The sequence below is a fragment of the Capsicum annuum genome, chromosome 11 (assembly GCF_002878395.1).
Source record: "Capsicum annuum cultivar UCD-10X-F1 chromosome 11, UCD10Xv1.1, whole genome shotgun sequence".
Taxonomy (NCBI): domain Eukaryota; kingdom Viridiplantae; phylum Streptophyta; class Magnoliopsida; order Solanales; family Solanaceae; genus Capsicum; species Capsicum annuum.
Window position 1 is genome coordinate 172,802,468 of NC_061121.1, and position 26,113 is coordinate 172,828,580.

The window sequence follows — 26,113 nt, forward strand, 5'->3', positions numbered from 1 at the left end:
ACACCAGCCCTCCCCCCACCTCGGCCTTCAGCCAGCCGCCGCCCGGTCTTCAGCCGCCAACTCGGTCTCCAACAGCCGAAGCTCGAACCACTCCGTCTCCAGCAGCCGCAGCTCTAAGCGAAATTCGGTGACTTCTAACCTTTGTTATTTCGTTATTTCACATTTCATTTTATTTCATTATTTCATATCCCATTCTTAGTATTATGCTAGTAGTAGCCCCTGTACCTTGACTTGCGTGGGATTTGTGGACATTTTCTGTTGTCTGTTGTTGCTGTTGCTGTGGTCGTTTCTTCCACTGCTTTGGATTGGGTTATTGGCTGGGAACCTGCATTTGGGGCTGTGGGTGTTGAGTCCAGCGGTGTTTGCCCCCTAATTGAGTATAGTTTTGTTTCGGGAGTATTCCTTTGAATTTGTGTGAGCCTTGTATTTCCTTGCTGCTGCTTTGATACTACCACCGTGTATATCTTTATATTTTCCTATACTTTCGTGTAGTTGTGGCTGTGGGCGGTAATGGGTGGATAGGGTCATGTCCGAGGGGGTTGGGGCGTGGGGCCGTGGTGGGGGTGGGGGATGAGGAGAGGGCGGGAGTGGGAGGGAGGCCAAGGTTTGGCCGAGGGGGGGTAGTGGAGGGCGTGTGGATAGCGACGGTAGGCTGAGGGTTGGGTCTTGGAATATAGGGACCCTTCAGGGTAAGTCCATAGAGCTTGTGAAGATTCTTAGGAAGAGGAGGATCAACATTGCGTGTGTCCAAGAGACCTAGTGGGTAGGGTCTAAGGCTAGGGATGTGGATGGTTTACAAGCTGTGGTACTCTGGGAGCGAGAGGCGTAGGAATGGAGTTGGCATCTTAGTAGATGAAGAGCTTAGAGGTCAGGTAGTGGAGGTGAAGAGGATCAACGATAGGTTGATGACTATTAAGTTGGTCATTCGGGGGTTTACCCTGAACGTGTGTAGTGCTTATGCGCCGCAAGTGGGATCGGAGGGGGAGGAGAAGATGCGGTTTTGGGAGGCTTTGGAGGAGGTGGTGAGAGGCGTGCCTAGTTCGGAGAAGATTGTTGTAGCAGGGGATTTCAACGGGCATATCGGGGCGCTACCGGGAGGCTTTGGTGATGTGCATGGTGGTTTTGGTTTTGGGGAGAGAAATGAAGAGGGGGCGACCCTATTGGAGTTTGCGAGGGCGTTTGGGCTGGTGGTGGTGAACTCGGGCTTCCCGAAGAAGGACGAGCACCTGATCACCTTTCGAAGCGCGATAGCCAGGACTCAGATTGACTTTTTGTTGCTTAGGAAAGGGGATAGGGCGCTGTGTAAGGACTGTAAAGTCATCTCGAGTGAGAATCTTTCGACCCAGCATAGGCTCTTGGTTATGGACTCGGGTATAAAGAAGAATAGAAAGAGGAGGAGTAAGGAGTGTAGACCGAGAATTAAGTGGGGCGGCCTGACGCCAGTGAATGCGTGGGAGATAGGGGAGAGGTTGGCGGGAATGAGGGTGTGGGAGTGTAGGGGGACGTGGATAGTATGTGGGACAGGGCGGCAAGGTACATCAGGGAAAATGCAAGTGAGGTGTTGGGTGTTTCTAGGGGCCGGGCCGGGCACCATCGGGGGATTGGTGGTGGAATGAAGAGGTGGAGAAGAAAGTGGAGACCAAGAGAGGGGCGTATGCTAAGTTGGTGGAAAGTAAGGACAAAGAAGAGAAGCGGGTAAACAGGAAAGAGTACAAGCTAGCGAGGAAGGAGGCGAAGTCAGCAGTCACGGCAGCTAAGACGGCCGCTTTTGAGAGCTTGTATGCAGGGTTACAGGAGAAAGGAGGGGAGAAAAAGTTGTTTAGACTCGCTAAGGCTAGGGAGAGGAAGGGTCGTGACCTCGACCAGGTGAGGTGCATTAAGGGGGAGGACGGTAGAGTGTTGGTGGAGGACGGCCACATTAAGAAGAGATGGCAGTCGTACTTTCATAGGCTCTTGAATGACGAAGGGGATAGAGCTATTGTGTTAGGGGAACTGGAGCACTCAGAGGAGTGTCGGGATTTTAGCTATTGTAGATATTTTAAGGTAGAAGAGGTGAGACAGGCTGTCCGCAGGATGCGAAGGGGTAGGGCGACGGGGCCGGATGAGATACCGGTGGAGTTTTGGAAGTTCGTTGGAGAGGCCGGTGTAAGGTGGTTGACTGGATTGTTTAATGAAATCTTCAACACGGCAAAGATGCCCGAGGCGTGGAGGTGGAGTACTATGATCCCTCTTTATAAGAATAAGGGGACATTCAGAGTTGCAACAACTATAGGGGGATTAAGTTATTGAGTCACTCTATGAAAATCTGGGAGAGAGTGGTCGAGGTGAGGCTGAGACGGATAGTGTCTATTTCGGAAAACCAGTTCGGATTTATGCCCGGCCGCTCGACGACGGAGGCAATCCACCTGGTACGGAGGTTGGTGGAGCAGTATAGGGAAAGGAAGAAGGATCTTCACATGGTGTTTATCGACCTGGAAAAGGCCTACGACAAAGTCCCCAGGGAGGTGCTTTGGAGATGCTTGGAGGTGAGTGAAGTACCGCAGGCATATATCAGACTAATTAAGGATATGTATGACGGAGCGAAAACCCAGGTGAGGACGGCGGGAGGAGACTCAGAGCACTTCACTGTCCTGACAGGATTGCATCAGGGATCTACTCTTAGTCCCTTTTTGTTTGCGTTGGTGATGGATGTGTTGATGCGGCGTATTCAAGGGGAGGTGCCGTGGTGTATGCTTTTTGCAGACGATGTAGTTCTGATAGATGAGACTCGAGGGGGTGTGAATGACAAGTTAGAGGTGTGGAGGCAAACTCTTGAGTCTAAAGGGTTCAGGGTGAGCAGAAGCAAGACAGAGTATGTGGAATGCAAGTTTAATGACGTGAGGCGGGAGAATGAGGTAGTAGTGAAGCTGGAAGCACAGGAGGTATGTAAGAGGGATAAGTTCAAGTATCTTGGGTCCATGATCCAGCGTAACGGTGAGATTGACGAGGATGTCTCGCACCGTATTGGGGCGGGATGGATGAAGTGGAAACTCGCGTCGGGGGTGCTGTGTGATAAGAAGGTACCGCCCAAGCTTAAAGGCAAATTCTACAAGGTGGTAGTCCGTCCGGCCTTGCTGTATGGAGCGGAGTGTTGGCCAGTTAAGAACTCCCACATCCAAAAAATGAAGGTGGCAGAAATGCGGATGTTGCGCTGGATGTGTGGACTGACTAGAGGGGATAGAGTTCGGAATGAGACTATCCGGGAGAAGGTTGGTGTGACTTCAGTGGAGTGCAAGATGCGGGAAGCACGATTGAGATGGTTCGGACACGTGAAGAGGAGGGGCATGGATGCCCCGGTCCGTAGGTGTGAGAGGCTAACGTTGGATGGTTTTAGGCGGGGTAGGGGTAGGCCGAAGAAGTACTGGGGTGAGGTGATTAGGCGGGACATGGAACAGTTACAGTTTACCGAGGACATGACCCTAGATAGGAAGGTCTGGAAGACGCGAATTACGGCCGAGGATTAGGGCCAGTTTGGGTCGCTAGTGTAGGGATTACTTGGTGGGGGTTTTATTCCTGTTATGATTCCGTGTTCTGTGTTACATGTTTTATTACGAATCTGTGTGCTTTCCTCTGCTTCCCTTTGTTTTATATTACTTATGGGTGCCGTATTTATGTTATGTAATCTGCTTCTGTGCTTTATTATGTGTTTGTGTGGTATCTCGTGCCTTGAGCCGGGGGTCTTTCGGAAACAACCTTTCTACTTCATCAGAGGTAGAGGTATGGACTGCGTACATCTTACCCCCTAGACCCCACTAGGTGGGAATACACTGGGTCTGTTGTTGTTGTTGTTGTATTAAAAGACTTTCTTTAGACAAAACTGTCTTTTCACTATTTTTTAAAATTTATTATTTAATTATTTTTATTATATTAACTAGACTTCCTAAAATATATGAGACTCCTAAAATATATGGTAGGAGAATTAATTAATATTTTTCTTTCTATTGGACTTCCTAAAATATATGGGGCTCCTAAATATATGGTAGGAGAATTAATTAATATTTTTCTTTCTACTATTCAATTAGAAAAATACTCCTAAAATTAGACTATTAATTAAGGGAATACTTCCATAAATATTGAGATGTACGTTAAATTAGAGAACAAACCGGTTTGCCTATTGGGAGAATATGATTGACGCTCATCTAACTTGATTCGATTGCATGTCTAGATTGGTGGATGCTTGATTTTTTAACCTTAAACTTCTTCACAATTTTTGTCAGCATAATAGAATTCAACATGTGTGTATATATATATCTTCTTTGTTTTCATTCAAAATCATTCTTTAGGGTCAAAATTTTCGCTCAAACAAGAATTAGTTGGATAAAAATCGAAGCTTTGTGATCACTATTATATTATTTTTTTATAGTTTACAGGTCGTAGATGTCGGTTGGCTTTGAAGAATTTCTTGTGTAAAGATTAGGTTTAATTGTATTGTTTTGATATCTTTATTATCTTATTTTTTTAATTTTGATTTACAGATGCTAGATGAATGTGGATCGACTTTGAATTTTTTTTACCTAAAGGTTAGGTTTAATTGTATTATCGTAATATCTCTATTAGTTTGTTATTTTGTGGTAGTTTACAGTTCGTAGATGAATCTTGATCGGCTTTGAGAAATTTTTGTGTGTTGGTCGGTTTTGAGGATTTTTTTTATGTAAAGGTTAGATTTAGTTGTATTATTTTGATATCTCTATTATCGTATTATTTTGTTATTGTTTACATACTCAAAAAATATTAATTTTGATTATTATATTCATCTTTATTATTTCAACAAATACTCTATTTAGTGTAATGTTTGAATTCATTAAAGTGAGGTCCACGCGCAAGGCGTGTACACCTAAACTAGTATATTCCAAAATGGGAGAGATCCTACACCAAAATATGGTTCTTAACAAAAAAGACCCGATCCTCTATACAAATTGGGACCTCGCAAGTGCACCAAAAGTAAACTAAGTACAAACACTACTCTTTAATTTTACGAAGCAAGTTCCACCCTTCTAAAGCCCTCCTATTCCTCTCTTTCCAAACAACCTTTATGATTGTTAAGGGGGTAATGCTACATGCTCCCGGGCTTTCCTTCCCCTTTTTAGGAGTCCAATTTTGTTAAGCCTCCTTCAATGTACCCGACATGACCCATTGCATCCTAAACAAATGTAAGGCCACCCTCCATAACTGAGTTGTCACCTTACACTGCAGAAGAAGTTACACATGAAGCACCAAAATATGATTTTCTTCTTTCTTAGTTTCTCCATTGTTAATATCACACCCCTTTCCGCCAACCATACAAACAAACCTTCCTTGGTGCTCTAGGGATCCACATGGAGCCATAAGGAAAGATACCTTTCTCTTTCACTAGCAACCTCTTTTAAAAGAGGTAACAGTGCATAAGCCTTATCCAAGAAGTTGTTGAGATGTCTAGCCCATACAAAAGCTCTAGCAAGTTGTGAAATTCTTCTGATAAAGAAATGGACCTTAGGCCTAACTCAACCTCAAAAGCTAGCTCATGAGGGGAGGATTGCCCAAGACTATATAAGGAGACCCAGGACCCTTTCACCCATCGATGTGGGACTCCAACATTCCCCGCATGCCCAGGGCTGGACATCTGGAGCATGAACAATATAAGACCGGGGGGGGGGGGGGGGGGCAACATCGGAAACAATGAATTGGGTGGGCCTGACTCTGATACCATGATAAAGAAATGGACCTTGGGCCGGACCCACCCAGTTCATTATTTCCGATGTTGAGCCTCCCGTCTTATATTGTCTATGCTCCAGATGTCCAGCCCTGGGCGTGAGGGGGGTGTTGGAGTCCCACATCGGTGGGTCAAAAGGTCCTTGGTCTCTTTATATGATCTTGGGCAATCCTCCCCTCATCAGCTAGCTTTTGACTCTGTCGCGGATCGATCTGCTGCTGCTCATAAGCTTCAGAAATCTTTCTTTGAAGCCAATAAGCATCTATATTCCGAACATTCAATGTCATTCCCTCATCAGCATTAATGCCACTACCCATGCTAGCAACATCATTAGCTTCCAGCTGCACATAGTCGTCGTCATCTTCTTCATCATCACTAGGCACCTCCTCAAAATCACTTCCCTCTTCATCTTCGTTGTCCTCAATATCAACTGCTACACCAACATCAACATCATAGAGCGCTTCATCTGTTCATCATCACCACAATCACATTGATAATCAGTAATAAATCTTCCAATCGACCCAAACTTATCAAATACCTTATTCGATATGCGCTCATTCAACACCTTCTCAATCTCCATCTTTTTCTTATCAGAATCAATCATATTATCACCATTTAGCACGGCCAAAATCTCATCGGACGCCGCACGCACAATGTTAAGAGGCTGTCCACATAATTGCTGCTGAATCAAACTCAGCATCGCCTCATAAGCCGACTTAGTTTCCTTAGTGTTCGGCTTGTAAACTCCTCCTTCCCTTGCTTCCTTCCAATTAAGAACAGAACTTTCCTCCTGAATCCTCGATTTCTTCGTTTTCTGCATAGTGCTATCAGAAACAAATCGCTCCCTTTTCCTCTTTTGTAATTTCTCCGGCAACGTACTCCTGGAAACACGATCTCCAAAGTTTTTGGGATCAATTTTTCCATGCAGAGACTCAGCTTCACCAGAATCTCCTGCCATATTCAATTGGAAATCAAAAGTTTTATTGGCTTAGTTTTTGTTACAGAGAAAATACAGTGAATGAGGTTAAGTTATAGACGAATTTATATGTTAGCAGTCGTATACATCTAGAATCCTATTAGGAAAAGGATTGTAACGTAGTATCCTATTAGGAAAAGGATTGGAATGTAGTGTCTATAAATAGAGCCTCAATGTAATAATGTAGTTACAACAATTCAATAATATTTTTCTCTTATATTTTCTCACATAGTGTCAAAGCTTCCACGATCTTGGTAAAGAATCAAAGAGTTTCCGCTGCCGGCGTGCGGCTATAATCCATATATGTCGCCCGTCTGGCCAATGATTATGTTACCAAAAGTTGGGTCACTGACTCACTGTGTATCTTTCTAGTGACTATTTTCTCATATCTTTGCGTAGCACCATGCATCTGTCCGGTGACTACTTTTTCATATCTATTTTTGTTAGCACCGTACTTCTTTTCGGTGACTATTTTCTCATATCTGATTTGCGTAGCATCGTGCATCTTTCCAGACTACTGTCTCATATCTGAGTTGCATAGCACCATGCATCTTTCTGGTGACTCCTCAGATTTAATTTACATAGTTCCGTACGTCTTTCCGGTGACTCCTCAGATCTTTTTTAGTAGAGTTGTGCCATCATTCCGACCCTTCCCATATAATTTCTCTTTTCCAGTTGGACTGTGTCGTCATTCCGACCCTACTCATATAATTTTTATTTCTCAATAGGGTCGTGCCATCATTCCGACCCTACACATATTTCTCTTTTTCAGTAGGGTCATGTCATCATTCCGACCCTACCCATATACTTTTTTTTCCTTAGATTGTAGTCACTTTTCATCATCAAATCTAATAATCCAGCGTGTGAGCATGTTTCGGCTAAGTTTCTGGTGACTTTCATGTTCAAGATCTACTTGTCTCTTGATTTCGAGATGACTCGTATATTTTATATCAGTTTTCGGCAATTTTCCAGCGACACATAGACTTTACGACAATACTTACTACTTTTTGGATCATTTTTTCAGTTTGTTTCATTTCAATTGAGGTCTCCCAGACGTCCAAAGCAGTCCTTATCAGTTTTCTTGCAGGTATCTTCACCAAGTCCCTCACCGATTCTCATATTAATTACATCCATAACAAACTTGGTACATATGTCTTCTATGCACCAGCTTGAGGGGAGTGTTCGAATATGAGTAGGAATATGAATAACATATAGAATCCTATTAGGAAAAGGATTGTAACGTAGTATCCTATTAGGAAAAGGATTGTAACGTAGTATCCTATTAGGAAAAGGATTGGAATGTAGTGTCTATAAATAGGGCCTCAATGTAATAATGTAGTTACAAGAATTCAATAATATTTTTCTCTTATATTTTCTCTAATCTTCCATCTCCAAATCATGAAGGTTTCTTTTGAATTTTAAATCTCAGTGAAAAACACCCTCACGAGACCTACAAATTTGTTAAACTATCATTTTTCTTTGGCAAGAACCCGTTATAATTCAGGAAGTGTTTCCTACAACTCGATCTCTCTACACCACTTATGTGCCCAAAAACTTATCCTACTTCTATCCCAACCTTAAAAGATATATGTCGACAGAAACCTTTCCACCTTTCATGATACCTTCCCACCTTTTCATGATACCCTCACAAACCACACCCAAACGGAGGTACAATGTTACTAGTCCTCTATCCTCCATCCATTACACCATATTTATACGTTCCCACTCAGTTCAAAATTTTTTTCCTCCATCCCAAATCAAATCTCCTGATTCATTTTCCTAACAAAGCTTTGTTGTACACTTGGAGATTTTTCATTCCATGCCTTATTCGTTTAGAGATGTGATAATTCCCCAATTCACAAGATTAAACTTCTTAGTGCCTTCCACTATGTCCCATAGGAAGTTACGCCGAAGTCTTTCCAATCTTTTAATCATTTTGCCATGGGCCTGCAAAAGTGACATGAAATATGTAGGAATACTAGAAAGAGTGCTCTTGATCAAAGCTTCCTTTCCCCCTTTCGATAGATACCTCTGTTGCCATCCTGCTAGCTGCTTTTTGACTCCCTCAACCACTGAATTTCACACCGCAAGATCTTTGTTAGAAGCTCCTAAAGGTAGTCCCAAGTATGTAATAGGTAGATCACCCACCTTGCTATTTAACACTTGCGCAATCTCCTCAATATTGTTTGCTGCTCCCACCGTTGTGACTTTATATTTACTAAGATTGATCTTTAAGCTCGACACCTGTAACCATATAAGAATCTGTCTCAAACAATCTAACTGGGACGCATTCACATCACAAAAGACCAAAGTATCATCTGCGAATAACAGATGTGTAGTGGTCACGTTACTCTGCCCTCTAAATGAAGCATCAAAGCCCTTTAGAAGACCTCCACTGACTGCTTTGTCCATCATCCCAAAATGAATAACATAGGAGATAAGAGATCCCCTAGTCTCAAGCCTTTCATTTACCAATACAGAGAATCTGGTAGAAGAAATGCAAAACTTGATCCATTTCCTCCACTTATCTCCAAAGTTCATCTACTTCATAATGTGATCCAAGAACTCCCAGTTGACATGGGAGTTCTTGGATCTAGCTTTCTCGAGATCTAGGTTACATAAAATTCCCGGTTTACCTCTCTTCTTTCGAGAACCAACCACCTCATTTGCCACCAAAGTTGCTTTGCATCTAATATCTGTCTTCCTTTCATAAAATCATCTTGAGAAGATGACATAGTCTCTTCCAAGACCTTAAGTCTGTCAGAAAGCACCTCAATATAATCTTGTAAATGCTTTCTACTAGAGTGATAGGTCTATAATCCTTTACTCTAGTTGCCTCTTCCTTCTTTGGCACATTGGTGATGAAAGAAGCATTCATACTTTTCTTGAACTCTTCACTTTCTCTTGGAATTCCACAACTCACCTTTTACTATCCTCCAACATGGTTGGAAAAAAGCTAAAGTGAATCCATCTAGTCTCGGAGCCTTATCACCCGCACAACTTGCATTGCTTCCCACACATCCTCTTCCCTAATAGCCCTTTCCAACCACTCTCCCTTGTCGAAGGAAGATCAATAAGACACTTGTGATCAATAAACTTTGAGAATTCCTCTATCTCCCTTGAGATCACCCTACAGTCTGTCCTTTCCTCCGAAAATCTTAATAGTGTTAAAATCCCCTCCTTACACCCAAAGGACCTTCCACCTGCTATCATAGACATCACTTCCCAAAAGCTTTCATTACTTTCCTCCCCTAAATTATGTAGCATGGAATGTATCAATATTACAACCCATGATACCTGTCAATTGTTAGGACTAATTTAGTCACGTTTTCATGTTCCAATTAGAATTGTCCATTTTTTTAATTATTCACTAGAAACCAAAATCACAACTAATCTCTCAATGATGCCCATCTATCATGTTTAACTAGTTTTACGAGGCCTGTGCTGAGCCCGGGCCCAAACTCAAAGTATAAACATAAAAATTATATCATAATTTTTTCATTGTATAATTAGTATATCTAATGATCTGTTAAACAAGTCTTGTTAATAAGTTTTCATAATTATTAGAGTTTTTAATCACATAATTGGATAATTTAAAACAAAAAACACTATTTATGAGGAATAAAATATTATCAGAGAATTAGAATATATCGAAATGTTACAAGTAATTAGATATTCTATATGACAATTTAAAATATTTAATAATTACGCTTCGATTAAGATCATAAATAGAAAAAATATTGATATTTTTATAAAATTTGTGAGTATTTATTTTCTTAGTTATAGCTAAACATAAATTTATTTTGATATTTATTGAGTTTTAATTTCCCTCATAGTTTTAGTAACAATATTTTTTGCTAATTACATTTTTTCATGAAAAAAAGTAAATGCTTTCAAGTTTATATTATAATAATTATAATCTCAATTAGGAGCCTTTATATAAATTAACTTAATAAGAATATATAAAGATATTAAATAATAATTGAACTACATTAATAGCTTGCTCCATTCGTTCTATTTACTTATTATATGTTTGTTTTTTACACGTTCCTTACAAAAGTAACCTATTCGTCCCATTTTAATTATTGTTTTATACTCTTTCATGTTCAGTATGAGAAATAATAAATACAAGGTATTATTTATTATCCTGTAAAATCAAAAAGAACTATGAAATTGTAATTGAAATCATTGAAAACTTTAATTTTGTAGGAAAAGTTAGCTTGAATATTGTTGATTCAAGATGAACGGAGTATTAATTAAATAGTAATCTAACACGTGGCAAGAAGAAACCAATTATAAAAATCAAAGTGGATCGGTCTTAACAAAAGAATAAAGGCAAAAATGAAAATATATAATTAAAAAACACTATTAATTATCATGTGTAGTAATTTTATTTCATCAAAAAATTGAAATATCAAAAAAGCCTTTGCAAGGACTATCAAAATCTAACTAGTCTCTATGCTTTAGTGGTAAACAAAGATTACTTCAAAAGTTGTTCAAATTAAACCGTTTTATTTTCTAAAAAATAATTTGACTTGTTTTGGAGCTAAATTGTGTTATATTAATTCAATAAAATTAGAAATTAGATATTCGAAATTATATGAAAAACAAATATCATAAACTACAATGATTATATCAACATAATAATATTTTTTCTTAAAAACATTGATTAAAGTTCATTTAATTTGATCCTCTAAAGTGAAATGTGACAAATATTTTGAGATGAAGAAGAAAATAATTTAATAAAATAAAAAAAAAATTCAACCAATTAGAAATGTTCATGTGGAAAATCTTAAAAGAATTATGACAAAACAATGCCACATGTAAGATTTTCATACCATGAATTTTAATGTGAGGACTACCAAAACTTTTATTCTCTCTTATATATAGTTATATATAGTTATAATGTGATCATAAGTATTGACTCTCGTTGTACTTTTGTTATTCGTTGAACCCGTTTGTACAAAATTGTGGATCCACCATCGTTTCTGATCTGAGAGAGCCTTGGAAGGGTTATTTGCTTTACCGTTTAGAAGTTCTCATCCCATCTTGGAGAAATAATTAGTGTATTCAACACAGGTTTCCTATAGAGGCATGAAATGTGGTAATATGTGACAGGGTGCTTTTAATTAACACTTCTTTTCCTTTCCTTGCGACGTATTTTCTGCCAACCTGTAAGTCTTTTCTCTACCATTTCTACACAGGATGGCGTGATGATGTGTCTTTGTTTGATGGTTTCAACGACAAACTGATATAAAGCATAAGTGACTAGAGAGCTTCAATCCTGCAATTGAGCACCAGTGCGAGACTCAATATTGTCCGCCTCATCCACAGGGTTATCTCACACTTCTGAGATTGATTTTGATATTATACACTACTTGAAACCAAATAAGCACGTGAGGCTTTCTTCGGCATCACAAAATACTAGTGTCGTTTGTTTATAGGAAGTGTACAACTCTTACAATGTCTTGACCCCCCTAAAGCTGTAGAGGAACCCGTAGATATTCACCAGTCACAACTGTATTGGTCAATTTGTTCCCGTTTCCATAACCAATATAAACAAGGAAGTAATGGATTCCCCCATCTCAGACCTTGCGAGCTACCAAAAAATTCTCACGCGCTGCCATTATAAGATCAAGTATCTGGCTGTAGCTACGCAGAACCTATTCTACTTTCTTTACCATTCCTCGAACTCCATTCTTAACATAATGAAATTTAGAGAATCCCAGTTGACATTGTCATGCACTTTCTTGAGGTCTAGCTTGCACAATATAGCCAGGTCTCCTAGTTTTCTTAGATATTATTATTTGAGATATTAAAAGTAAAGAAGAACAAATAAAGGCAGTTACTTGTGTAAAATGAAGTGTTTGTTTTGTTTGCATGGAGGCTTGTGTCTATAATAATTGTGAAGTACTTCTCTAGGACTTGTTTTGAATCTCTTTTTTCGCATTTTCCGTTTTGTACATTACTATGAAGAATACAGCCGTAAATGTCTTAAATAGCATTTTTTTTCCCATTTGCTTCATGAAGTTCTTTGCTGAGTGAGTTACTGGTTCAAGGATGATAGTTTTATTGTCTCTCTCATATGAACTGGCTGGTAATCACAATAGTGTTCTTCATGTAGTTCCAAATATTACCCAAGAACTTTGCATGACTACACAATTATTTCTGTGATCTAGTACATTTGAGTTTTTAAGTTTGGCAGCATTTTTCTAGTAGAGAGTTGCCGTAGCAATTTTGCAGATTTAGCTACCTGATTTGATGATACAATATATCTTCTGTTAAATGTCAACACAAACTAATGCAGGCACTCTCAAGACGAGCTTCTCTTTTTGAGATGATCAGAGATTATGAACAAGCAGCTTCAGATCTTCAGCGAGTTGTATCCCTTCTGACAAGGAATATGGAAAATAAAGTTGGTGGATCTGGATCTGGATCACATAACAATATGAGTTCTGTAAATGAGATTCGGCAAACACAACAAAAGCTTGCAGCCATGGAGGAAGAAGCCAGAAAGGAAATCCCCTTGAATTTTTACCTCATATTGTAAGTTTCTTAATTCTTTCAAGTTATTGATTTTAGGAAATATTATTCCCTGTTTCCCAATTTATCTGGTAGTGTTTGAATAGGTATGCTGTTTAAGGAAAAAATCTTTTGAAACCTATAAATAAGGAAGTATGAAAATTCTTTTTGTGACGGACTAAGAAGGAAAGTATGACGCATAAATTGGGACAGAGTATTTTTTTCCTAGTGTTCCTTCTTTTCGAACAGTTAATGGACTGCTATCAGTGTTAAGTTTATTGTTTCTCTCTAGTCTCCCTTCACAAGGTAGGGGTAAGGCTGCGTACAAACCACCCTTCCAAGACCCCACTTGTGGGATTAAACTGGGTATGTTGTGTTGCATATCTATAGTTGTCTGTCTTATCTTTCTTTCTGTAAATTTCTTATAGTTGTCTGTTCATATGTTCTTTGGAAATGGCAATCAATTAGAATTTAATCCTTTAGCCTTCGAGTGTCTAGACATGCTTGAAGCTCCTAGATGTGAATTGTTTAGTTTTTATGGAAAGCTATTTATTTATTTTTGACTAGTACTTTTGTGGGAAACTGTTTGAAAGCTTCATGTAGTTGTCCAGTTGTCCAGACAGGGTAACATCTACTTTGAGCAATCATCAACATTTTTAGAATGTGAGTAGGAATAGAAATAGCATATAGAATCCTGCTTGGAAAGGGATTTGTGAGAAATAATGGAGAAAAATATTATTGAATTGTGTGTTTACATAATTACATCGAGACCCTATTTATAGACACTATAGTACAATCCTTTTCCAATTAGGATTTTTATATATTATTTCTATTTCTACTCATATTCTAACACTCCCCCTCAAGCTAGTGCATACAAATCATATATACCTAGCTTGTCACAAATGTAATTAATACGAGGACCGGTGAAGGACTTGGTGAAGATCTGCAAGTTGATCACTTGACTTCACAAATTTTGTAACAATATCTCCTGATAGTATCTTTTCTCTGACAAAGTGACAATCAATCTCTGTGTTTAGTCCTCTCATGAAACACTGGATTTGATGCGATATGAAGGGCTACTTGATTATCACACACAAGTTCCATCTTATCGGTTTCTCCAAATTTTAGTTCTCTCAGCAACTGTTTGATCCAAACTAGCTCACAAGTTGCTACAACTATTACTCGATATTCTGCTTCTGCATTAGATTGAGCAACCACACTCTGTTTCTTACTCTTTCAAGACATCAAATTACCTCCTATTAAAACACAATATCCGAAGGTAGAACGTCTATCAGAGGGTGATCCTGCCCAACCGGTATCTTTGTATCCAATGATATGCTCATGACCTCGATCCTGGAAAGAGTAGTCCTCTACCTGGAGCTGATTTTATATATCGTCAATACGAACAATTGCATCCCAATGACCATCACAGGGAAGTCATAAACTGACTTACTACACTCACAGGAAAGGATATGTCAGGTCTAGTCACAGTGAGATAATTCAACTTTCCAACCAACTGCCTATACCTTTCAGGATCAGTGAGTGGCTGTCCCTTGTTCTAGCATAAGTTTAACATTTGGATCCATAGGAGTGTCAATGGGTCTACATCCCATCATTCCTGTCTCCTCAATAATATCTAAGGCATACTTCAACAACAACAACAACAAACCCAGTATATTCCACAAAGTGGGGTCTGGGGAGGATAGAGTGTACGCAGTCCATACCATTACCTCTAAAGAGGTAGAGAGACTGTTTTCGATAGACCCACGGCTCAAGATTAAAGACAGTATACAAAAGCATCAAAAGCAAGGAACATGATAAAATAACATAGGTACGACATCCACAGAAGATTGTACATTACCAAACAAAGAACACCAAAGTCCACCTAATTACTGGCTACGACTCATCCACACCCTTAGCCCTCTATCCTAATGTTTTTCCTTCATACCTTCCTATCTAGGGTCATGTCCTAAGTCAACTGTAACTACTCCATGTCATGCTTAATCAATTCTTCCAGCATTTCTTCGGTCTACCCCTACCCCGCTTGGAACCTTCCAAGGCCAATCTCTCACACCTACGAACTGGGGCATTTGTACCCCTCCTCATCACATGACTAAACCATCTCAACCTCATTTTCTGCATTTTTTCCTCCACAGATACCATTCCCACCTTCTCCCAAATAATATCATTCCTAACCCTGTCAGCCCTTGTAAACCACACATCCAACGCAATATCCTCATTTCCACCACTTTCAACTTCTGGATATGAGAATTCTTAACCGGCCAACACTCCGCTCTATACAACATAGAAGGTCGGATTGCAATTCTATAGAATTTGCCTTTTAGCTTGTGGGGCACCTTCTTATCACATAAAATACCTAAAGTGAGCCTCTATTTCATCCAACCAGCCCCAATACGGTGAGAGACATCCTCATCTATCTCTTCATTCCCTTGAATCATAGACCCGAGATACTTAAAACTATCTCTCTTGCAAGCTACCTAAGAATCCAACTTCACTACCATCTCCTCCTCGTGCCTCGAGTCGCTAAACTTGCATTCCAAGTACTTCGTCTTGCTCTTGCTCAACCGGAAACCTTTAGACTCCAGGGTTTGTCTCCAAACCTCCAGCTTATCATTAACCCCCTGTCGCGACTCATCAATCAAAACTATATCATCTGCAAAAAGCATACACCAAGGCACCTCGCCTTGTATATTCCGCGTTAACACATCCATCACCAAAGCGAATAAAAACGGGCTAAGAGTTGATCCCTGTTGCAACCCTTTTAAGACTGGAAAATGTTCAGAATCTCCTCTCACAGTCCTTACCCGAATCTTCGCCCCCTCATACATGTCCTTAATCGCTCTAATGTATGCTACCGGGACCCCTCTGGCCTCCAAGCATCTCCAAAGAACCTCTCTAGGGACCTTGTCATACGTCTTTTCCAAGTCAATAAACACCATATGAAGATCCCTCTTCCTCTCCTTATACTGCTCTACCAGTCTCTGCACAAAGTAAATTGCCTCAGTCGTGGAGCAACCAGGCATAAAACCAAATTGATTCTCCGAAATAGGCACAATCTTCCTCAACCTTCGCTCCACCGCCCTCTCCCAAATCTTCAACGTGTGACTCAACAACTTAATACCTCGGTAGTTATTACAACTCTGAATGTCACCCTTGTTCTTATATAAGGGAATCATCGTGCTCCATCTCCACGCCTCAGGCATCTTTGCTGACTTGAAAATATTGTTAAATAAATTGGTTAGCCACCTTAACCCTGCCCCGCTAGAGAACTTCCAAAAATCCATCGAAATTTCATCAGGCCTCGTCGCCCTGCCCCTTCGCATCTTGCGAATAGCCTCACTGACCTCCTTTACCTTAAAACGCCGACAAAAGCGAAAGTCGCGACACTTCCTGGAAAGCACCAACTCCCCTACCACAACATCTCTGTCCCCTTCATCATTCAAGAGCCTATGGAAATACGACTGCCATCTTTTCTTAATGAGGGCGTCTTCCACCAAAACTCTGCCATCCTCCCCCTTAATGCACTTCACCTAGTTCAGATCACGACCCTTCCTCTCCCTAACCTTGGCCAGCCTAAACAACTTCTTCTCCCTGCCTTTCTCCTCTAACCCCTTATACAAACTCTTAAAAGCTGCTGTCTTATAAGCCGTAACTACTAGCTTAGCCTCCTTTTTGGCTAACTTGTACTCCTCCCTGCTCACCCGCTTCTCTTCTTCATCCTTGCTCTCAACCAACTTATCGTAAGCCGCCTTCTTCGACTCCACCTTCTTCTTAACATCTTCATTCTACCACCAATCCACCAACCTCTCGAAACACCCAACACCTCCCTAGCAGACTCCCTGATGCAACTAGCAGCCCTATCCCACATACTATCCACATCCCCCCGTACTCCCACACCTCCTTCGCCTCCAACTTCGCCCCTATCTCTAAAGCACTATCCGGAGTTAGACTGCCCCATCTAACTCTAGGTCGACCCTTCCCACCCCGCCTGAACTTGCCCTTCTTGATAGCCAAGTCCATCACTAGGAGTCTAAGCAGGGTCGCAAGATTCTCACTCGGGATTACCTTAAAATCCTTGCACAAAGCTGTATCTTCCTTCCTAAGCAACAGAAAGTCAATCTCGGTCTTGGCTACCCTACTACGGAAATAACGAAATGCTCTTCCTTCTTCGGAAAGATAGAATTCACTACCACCAATCCAAAGGCCCTCGCAAACTCCAAGAGAGCAGCTACTTTGTCATTCCTAACCCCGAACCCAAAGCCCCCATGCCCATCATCGTACCCTAACTGCAAAGACCCGATGTGCCTGTTGAAATCCCCTCCTATGAAAATCTTCTCCGAACTAGGCACGCCTCTAACCAGCTCATCCAAAACCTCCCAAAGACTCTAAGGCATACTTGCATTGAGAAATAGCTATACTTGATCTGGACTGAGCAACCTCAATACCTAAAAAATATTTCAGTCTGTCGAGGTCTTCAGTCTGAAAATGCTGAAAGAGATGTTGCTTCAATTTAATGATACCATCTTCATCATTGCTGATGATAACCTAAGTTGCGCGGACTCTTCACTTTTAATGCCTCACCCGTGCCGGATTCTCCAAAAATACACTACTTTTGGCAAATCCGATATGCACCCACTGACATTTTTGAAAAGTCTGAGCAACATTTGGTTGAGAATGCCAAATCATGCCAAAATGCTGAATTACTGTGCTAAACTTTTCAAACCAAGCTCGAGAGGACTGTTTCAGACCATAGAATGACTTGCGCAATTGACATACAAGGCTACAAGACTCCCCCTGTGCAACAAAACCAGAAAGAGGCCAATGATGAACGACAACAATGGATAGGAAAAGAGGGACAAATGCTATTTTAGCCAATGGAGAGAAAGTGTCACTATAATCAAGCTCAAATATTTGCGTGTATCCTCTGGCAACAAGTTGCCTTAAGCCGATCAACCTTATCGTTGGACCAACTTTGACTGCATAAACCCAACGACAACCAACACTAGATTTACCTGCAAGAAGGGAAACAAGCTCCTAAGTATCACTCGCATGTAAAGCAGACATCTCATTTATCATAGCCTGATTTCATCCTAAATGAGAAAGTGCTTCACCTATAGTCTTTGGGATGGAAATAGAGGACAGATGATACAAAAGCATAATGGTATGATGATAAACGATGATAACTCAAGAAAGTATAATGTGGGTTAGCATTATGAGTGGAACGCATACCTTTTTAAAGTGCAACTGATTGGCTAGGAGAAGGCAAGTCCGCAGTAGGAGCAGCGTCCGACGCATGACATGAATCATCTGGGACTAATGGTGGACGCGGACGACGGTGATAAGTCAGAAGTGGTGGCACTACAGGTGGAGATGTAGAAGTAACCATTGATTCCTTAAAGGTTGGTTTGGGTTAGTCTGGATATACGGGTAAGACTAAGGATGGTACAGGTAAGACTGGAGATACGGGTAAAACCTCAGAGATGAGGATGATCAGAAGATGTATAATAAGGTCGAGATTCAAAAAAAGATGACATCGACGGACATAAAGTAGCAATGAAGATCCGATGAATAACTACAATACCCTTTTTGAACTCGAGAGTAACCAAGGAAGAGACACTGAAGAGCACGAGGGGCTAATTTATCTTTTCCAGCAACAAAGCATGTGCTCCCAAAGACACAAGGGGAGATAGAGTAGAGATGTGACCGTGGAAACAATATAGAATGGGGAACCTGATTCTAAATGGAAGATGATGGCATTCTATTAATTAGATAACAAAATGCGAGGACTGCATCGCCCCAAAAATGCAGCGGAACATGGGATTCGATGAGAAGAGTGCGAGCAGTCTCAAGAAGTTGGCTATTTTTCCTTTTTGCTATACCGTTCTGTTGAGGGGTGTACGGATAAGATATTTGGTGAATAATTCCTTGATGGGTCATAATTCTTGAACTGAGAGGATAAGTATTCTAAGGCATTATCACTATGAAAAGTACGAATAGTACACCAAATTGAGTTTGTATTTCAGCACAAAAACTTTTGAATATAGAAAATATCTCAGAACGATCTTTCATTAAGAGAACCCAAGTATATCTTGAAAAATCATCAATGAAACTATAACAAAATAACGAAAACCTAAGGGTGAATTGACTCTACTAGGACCCCAAACATCAGAATGAACTAATAAGAAAATAGACTCTGAACGACTTAATATTACGTGAAAAGTAGCATGGGTGTGTTTTTCAAGTTGACATAACTCACAATCTAATGTGGATAAACTAGACAAACTAAGCACCATCTTTTGTAGCTTAGATAGACTCGGATGTCCAACGTTTGTGAATTAGGCCCGGAGGGGGGTCTGTAACGGAGCATGCTGTGAAGGAATTTGAAGAGGTAAGATGGTAAAGGCCTTGTGATTCATGTACTATGCCAATCGTCTGTCCCATACCGCGATCCTGCATTAGAAAAAAATCATAGAAAAGTTATGCTACAATGAAGGGCACGTGTCAAATGACTAACAAATGCAAGATTAAAAGGACAACCAGGGACATAAATAACAGAGTTTAGAGTGATAGAAGATGGGGGTTTGGCTTGTCCAACTCTTTTTGGTTTTGTTCGGATCCCATTGGCTAAAGTAATAGCAGGAAGAGATTGTGAATAAACAATATCAGACAGAAGTGATATGTTACCAGGAATATGATCAGAAGCACCTGAGTCCACGACCCATGATCCAAGAGTACTAGACTGTGAAACACAAGCAAAAGGATTACCAGCAACAGAAGTATCAAGTATCAGGCTGGGCAACTGAGGCTACTTGTTGAGATGTTTGCTTACTTGCTCAATACTGAAGGAACTCATCATATTCTGTCTGGGCAATATGAGCATTATTGGATGGTCGATTTGGCTGTGGAGATGTCTGCTTACTTGCTCGATTCCGAAGGAACTCCTTTTATTCCTTTACAACAATAGGATCACAATTGGGTGGTGGACCATGCAAAATATGACATATATCCTGAGTGTCCAAATTTATGACAATAACTACACTTTGATCGAGATTTTTCAAAACGTCCTCCTTCTTGCCGATTCTCCATAGGCTGATATGTTTGTTTTTTTTATGGTTTGAGATGCAAGAATAGAGGAGTCAACGGTGGGTGATGAAATTACTTTGTGAATGGAGGTGCAGCAAGATGAAGCAGGCGAGAGAATAACTCATCAATTGTAGGAACCGTAGGACTTGCTAAAATCTGATCACGTGTTGAATCATGGTCAATAGAAAGTCCAGCAAGCATAAGAGCTAAAATCAAAATTTGTTTGTGTTTTTGTTGTTTTTCCACATTCGCAGTGACGGGCATCAGTGTATCAAATTCTTCCATGATTGCTTGTACTTATCCCAAGTAAGTAGACATCGAACTCCTGTTTCTTCAAGTTGGTCATTCGGGATATCATATCATAAAAACAAGATGTATCATTAGTGTATAAAGCACGAGCCTTTTCCCAAACTAGATAACATGTCTGGAATGGGTGAAATAAGGGCATCAACTTGGAATCAAGAGATCTCCATAAGAGACTATATAATTGAGCGTCAACTTTCTCCCATCGTTATTTGGCTTTCGCATCTTCTATGCTAGATTTTGCCTTTTCATCTACCACACTAACCTTGATCTTGGACACCTTGACCTTTGCACCACAACTCAACCGAGGAAGCCCAGGCTAAATAATTTGAACTTTCCATTAATGGTTCGGAAGTGATCATAGAACTTGAACTTACGATAGTAGTTTTGGGGCCAAAAACATCATACCCAAAAGACATCTTGGGAATTTTGACTTGAGCACATTAAGAAACAGAATCTAGATGTTTGACATTGCTAAAAATTCATTGGAAAAAAATAGAAAGTCCTCGGAATTAGTATTCTGGTGATCGAAATCTGTGAAACTTGGCTGAAATTGAAAAAAAAAAGCTGGTCGGAGGTCGGAGTAGCTGGGGGACCTCAACAGAAAAGAAAAAGTCGATCAGAGAATGGCTCACGCGCCGACGCATGACAGATATCGCCGGAATTTTGGCAGGCACGTGGGAGCGCGTGGCTGGTGACTTTCCTGTGGTTTTGGTCGGGTTTTTGTCGCCTGAGCTTTCCAATCCTCTTAGTGGTGGTGTATTTTGCACACAACCCACAAAACAGATTACACAAATCAGTCACCGGAAATTGACGCGCGGTGATTTTTTTTTTTTTTTTTTCTGAAGTTCCTAATCTGTCTTTGGTATCTTGTGAGAAATACTGGAGAAAAATATTATTGAATTGTGTGTTTATATAATTACATTGAGACCCTATTTATAAACACTATAGTACAATCTTTTTTCAAGTAGGATTTTTATATACTATTTTTATTTCTACTCATATTCTAATAGAATTGTAATGTAGTGTCTTATTAGGAAAATGATTGGAATGTAGTGTCTATAAATAGGGCCTCAATGTAATAATCTAATTACAACAATTCAATAATATTTTTCTTTATATTCTAACATAGTATCAGAGTCTACGATTTTGATAGAGAATCAAAGAGTTCTACTGTCGGCGGGTGGCTATAACCCATATATGCTGCTCGTCTGGTCAATGATTATGTTAGCAAAATTTAGGCATCATACTTCTTTTCCCTACTTTCTAATATCCAATTTGTGTGCTCCATGCATCTTTCTGGTGACTACTTTCTCATATCAGATTTGCGTAGCACCGTGCATCTCTCCGGGCTACTCATATTTAATTTGCGTAGTACCATGCATCTTTTCAGATTAATTTCTCATATCTGAATTGCATAGTTGCGTCTTTACGGTGACTCCTCAGATTTGATTTGCGTAGGGTCGTGCCGTCATTCTGACCCTACCTATGTAAGTTCTCATTTTCAATAGGGTCGTGTCATCATTCCAACTCTATCCATATAATTTCTCTTTTTGAGTAGGGTCGTGTCGTCATCCCAACCCTATCCATATAATTTCTATTTTTCAGCAAGGTTGTGTTGCCATTCCGACTCTACCCATATAATTTCTATTTCTTAGTTGGATCGTGCCATCATTCCGACCTCCCTATATAATTCTTTCTCAGTAGGGTCGTGTCATCATTCCAACCTCCTCATATAATTCTCTTTCTCAGTAGGGTCGTGTCATCATTTCGACCCTACCCATATAATTTTTTCTCAAATGGTGACCACTTTTCAGCCATCAAATCTAATAATCCAGTGCGTAAGTATGTTCCGTCCAGTTCTTCGGTGACTATCTTATTCAAGATCTACTCATCTCTTGATTTCGAGATGACCCATATATTTTATATCAGTTTTCGGCAATTTTTCAGCAACAGACTTTCCGGCGATGTTTACTACTTTTCGGATCACTTTTTCAGTTTGTTCCGTTTCAGTTAAGGTCTCCCAAACGTCCAAAATGGTCCTTATTAGTTTTTTTTTGCAGATATCTTCACCAAGTCCCTCACCAATCTTCATATTAATTACATCCATAACAAGCTTGGTACATATGTCTTCTATGCACCAGTTTCTATGCACCAGCTTAAGGGTGAGTGTTAGAATATGAATAGGAATAGGAATAACAAATAGAGTCATACTTGGAAAGGGATTGTAATGTAGTGTTCCGTTAGTAAAAGGATTGGAATGTAGTGTCTATAAATAGGGCCTCAATGTAATAATGTAGTTACTACAATACAATACTATTTTTCTCTTATATTCTCACAAACATGTTGGTGGTCAATCCTATATGATTTATGACATAATTGATAAGCTGCCTGTTTGGTTCCATGTATTTTCTCTCTTCCATTTTACATGAAACTGTCTTTTGGCCCATACCCAAAAGATAAACACCTTTCTATATTTGGGAACTCTTTAATTTGAACATTCCCAGTTTACCTTAAATTTTGTAGCAATTTGTCGGAGATGTTAAAAAATACAGATATTAAAGGTACTTTTTGTATGTTGTACATGTTTTGATGAGGTAAATTCTTCTAATATTGAAAAAAGCTCCCGTCTACCAGAGGTATTCCAGTATACCAAAAGGTAGAGAATCTACATCACTTTTGGTATGTTATACATGTTTAGCTTGTCTGTCAAAAGTCGTTCTTTCTTTTTTAAACTCAGTGTATGAAAGTATTCCTTTGTGAACTATGAATACATATGGGAGTATGATTATGTACTATATAGTTGCTTTTCTAACAATTTGATGCAACAATGGCAGGGGAATTGATTCATCTGTTGGTGCATCAGAAATTAGGAAAGCCTATAGAAAAGCTGCACTCAAGCATCACCCTGATAAGGTTCTTTGAAGACCTTTGCTACTTTATAACACCACTTATGGTGACTTTAGCTGAACATTGTTTTGTTGATTTAGGCTGGGCAATCACTGGCTAGAAATGACAATGCAGATGATGGACTGTGGAAAGAAATAGCAGAAGAAGTCCACAAGGATGCTGATAGGCTCTTTAAAATGATAGGGGAGGCCTATGCGATGCTTTCGGACTTTGCAAAGGTATGTTTATATTCATGGTTGTTTACTTGAGAGTAATTTGTGACTTAGTATGTTGTTGTTGATCAAAGAATGTGTGATTGCCGGTCTTGGGTGTTCGTGGAGCTTCCCCTCGTGTGTAGGTTGGCATGGAATTAGGGGCTTGTAGCAAGTTTATATAGTGAACGTGCTTGATAGTGTTTATTAATTGCAGTGTATAAAATTATTTGTTTGAAGATATGTATCTTTTGTATGCCTTATCCCTAGTATCCGGTAACTAGTTTCTGGGAGGTTGCGGTGTTGAACCTATGAAAGTTAGATGTCCTTTTGCCCTTACATGGAATTTTCTTAATTGCAATCTTCCATCTTATCCGACTGTTGTTTTGAGGAGCTTTTCAGGAAAAGCATCTGCTATAGTGGACCAGTGCATAACTTTCACCATATTATACCGTCGTTAGATTTATTATAAAAACTAGGAGCCAATTTCCTTGTATCATGTTTTTGACATTCAGGTTATGCAATAGCCTCTTGTTTGTTGCTTCTCTAATGGCTCTAACCCACTGCCTAATAAACTTTCTGTTTCACATTGACCAAATTATTGAACTCAATATCTCTCATACCGAGTAAGAATCCAAACAAACTTAAAATTAACCGTCAAATTAGAAGCAAAGAAATGAGAGGAATACACAGATCAGGAGAGTTAAACTCTTGTTGCTGTTGGGAAAAAAATTTCTCTGGAAATTGCAGATCTTGTTCGCTTTGCAAAGAAAACAAAGATTCCTTATAGAAATAAAACTAGAACATCTCCAGAACAAAGAACACCTGAGAGATTTCCTTTTTTTTTTTCCAAGACAACCAGTATGTCTTCTATAAAATAACTATTCAAACATTGTTTCTTCAGAGCATGTTGGTAAAAAACTTCTCCAAAGAGCATTACCAATTAACTGTCCAAGCACCATTTGTTGCATATTACAGTTCTTTTTCTTCTCCCCTTTCTCAACCACCCGAAAAGAGCAACCCTTTTTGGAGGCACATCAGACTTAATGGTGTTTAATCTTGATTCTCAATTATTTGGTATCGCTGGATGTGCTCGGTTTTCTTCTTCCTTTGTTTCTTTGATTAGGTCTTAGCATTTCCTTCAATGAATTGTACATCTCTTATTTGCTGAAATTTGAATCTTTACTGAGTTACTGCTTCTTTCTTGAAGCGTTCACGTTATGACCTTGAAGAAGAGATGAGAAATAGTCCAAGCAGAGGCAATGATAGCAGCCCATATAGAACACACGGATTTTAACAATTATCCGTTTGAGAGAAGTGTAAGTAGAGGCCACTGGGAAGATGTTTGGAGAGCATATAAGAGTACCCAGTCAAGAGAATCAGATAGAAATAGAGAAAATTGGTAGTTCTGATGAACTTACAGTACTTGAGATTCATACAATTTTATGCACCTCGTGTTCAGCATTTTGCTTGCGTGTATAGTTTGCTGTCACCTCAGTACATGGGAGAAATGACTGGCAGAACTTAAAAAGAAAAGGCGTGAAATTTGTGGATGAAGTATTCAACATGCTGACACCTTGGCTTTCCATATTTGGCAGTTCCTGACTAGTCTCGAGATGGGTGTACGGGTAAAAATTGTTGCATAAACGTTGTTTGAGGATTCCAACAACGGGTTTGGTAGCTGGGAGAGATGCAGGTTTGGTAGCTTGGAGAGAAATTAGCATCAAGCTGAACTCATGCATGCAGATATGTGTAGGCAACAAACAAGGAAAGCCTGCGTGTTGTATAGTTATCAAACATTGTGAATTAATACAGAAGCTGTTCATGGCCCTGGAAACCCTGCTAGTTTTGGTGCTAGCCGAGACCAAGTCAACAGTTTGAAAAGGATGCTGTGGATGACTAATTTTGATCTCACTTTCTGCGCTAGTGTAATATTGCATTCAAGTTTTAAGCTATACTTGTAATTTTGTTTGTGTACAGAAATGCCTGCTTGTTTCAATTGTATTTGAAACGTCCTAAGTTGAGTGATTAGAGTGAGGTTAATGTTCGTTGATTATTTTTTTTCCTTTTCATTTTCCAGATTGTGAGTGGTTTGTTTTTTGTTGTTGTAATGCACTAAAGTCGATTAATTTTGATCGATTTGAAAATTATTTGATTTGTTTTCAGCCAATGAAACATCACTCCTGAAAATCTCGTTTGAAATACTTGGTGTTAGTTCACTAGGCATTTTGTTTTTCATTGTCTGCCTCTTTAAATTTTAGCCACATAGGATTACTCGAGAAATCACATAATACCTCTTAACTAAATCATCTACAACAAAAATAATCAGCATAGAGCTGCTAATATGTCAACTGTATCTTGGAGCCTTTTCAACATGTG

General features: G+C 39.7%; 1 protein-coding gene across 2 annotated transcripts in view; it reads left to right on the forward strand.

The window, feature by feature from the left end:
• LOC107848445 overlaps nt 1-25,904 on the forward strand; it is a 36,196-nt gene extending 10,292 nt beyond the window's left edge. The window contains exons 8-12 of one of the 2 annotated variants that reach the window (XM_047399079.1): nt 4,515-4,559; nt 13,012-13,250; nt 23,471-23,549; nt 23,624-23,761; nt 24,945-25,904. In XM_047399079.1, the coding sequence (XP_047255035.1) occupies nt 4,515-4,559; nt 13,012-13,250; nt 23,471-23,549; nt 23,624-23,761; nt 24,945-25,031 (588 nt within the window). In that variant the 3' untranslated portion in view covers nt 25,032-25,904. Of the gene's footprint in view, nt 1-4,514; nt 4,560-11,908; nt 12,040-13,011; nt 13,251-23,470; nt 23,550-23,623; nt 23,762-24,944 lie in introns of those variants that run through there. The other variant, XR_007046912.1, reaches the window with a different exon arrangement.
• Nucleotides 25,905-26,113: the final 209 nt, after the last annotated feature.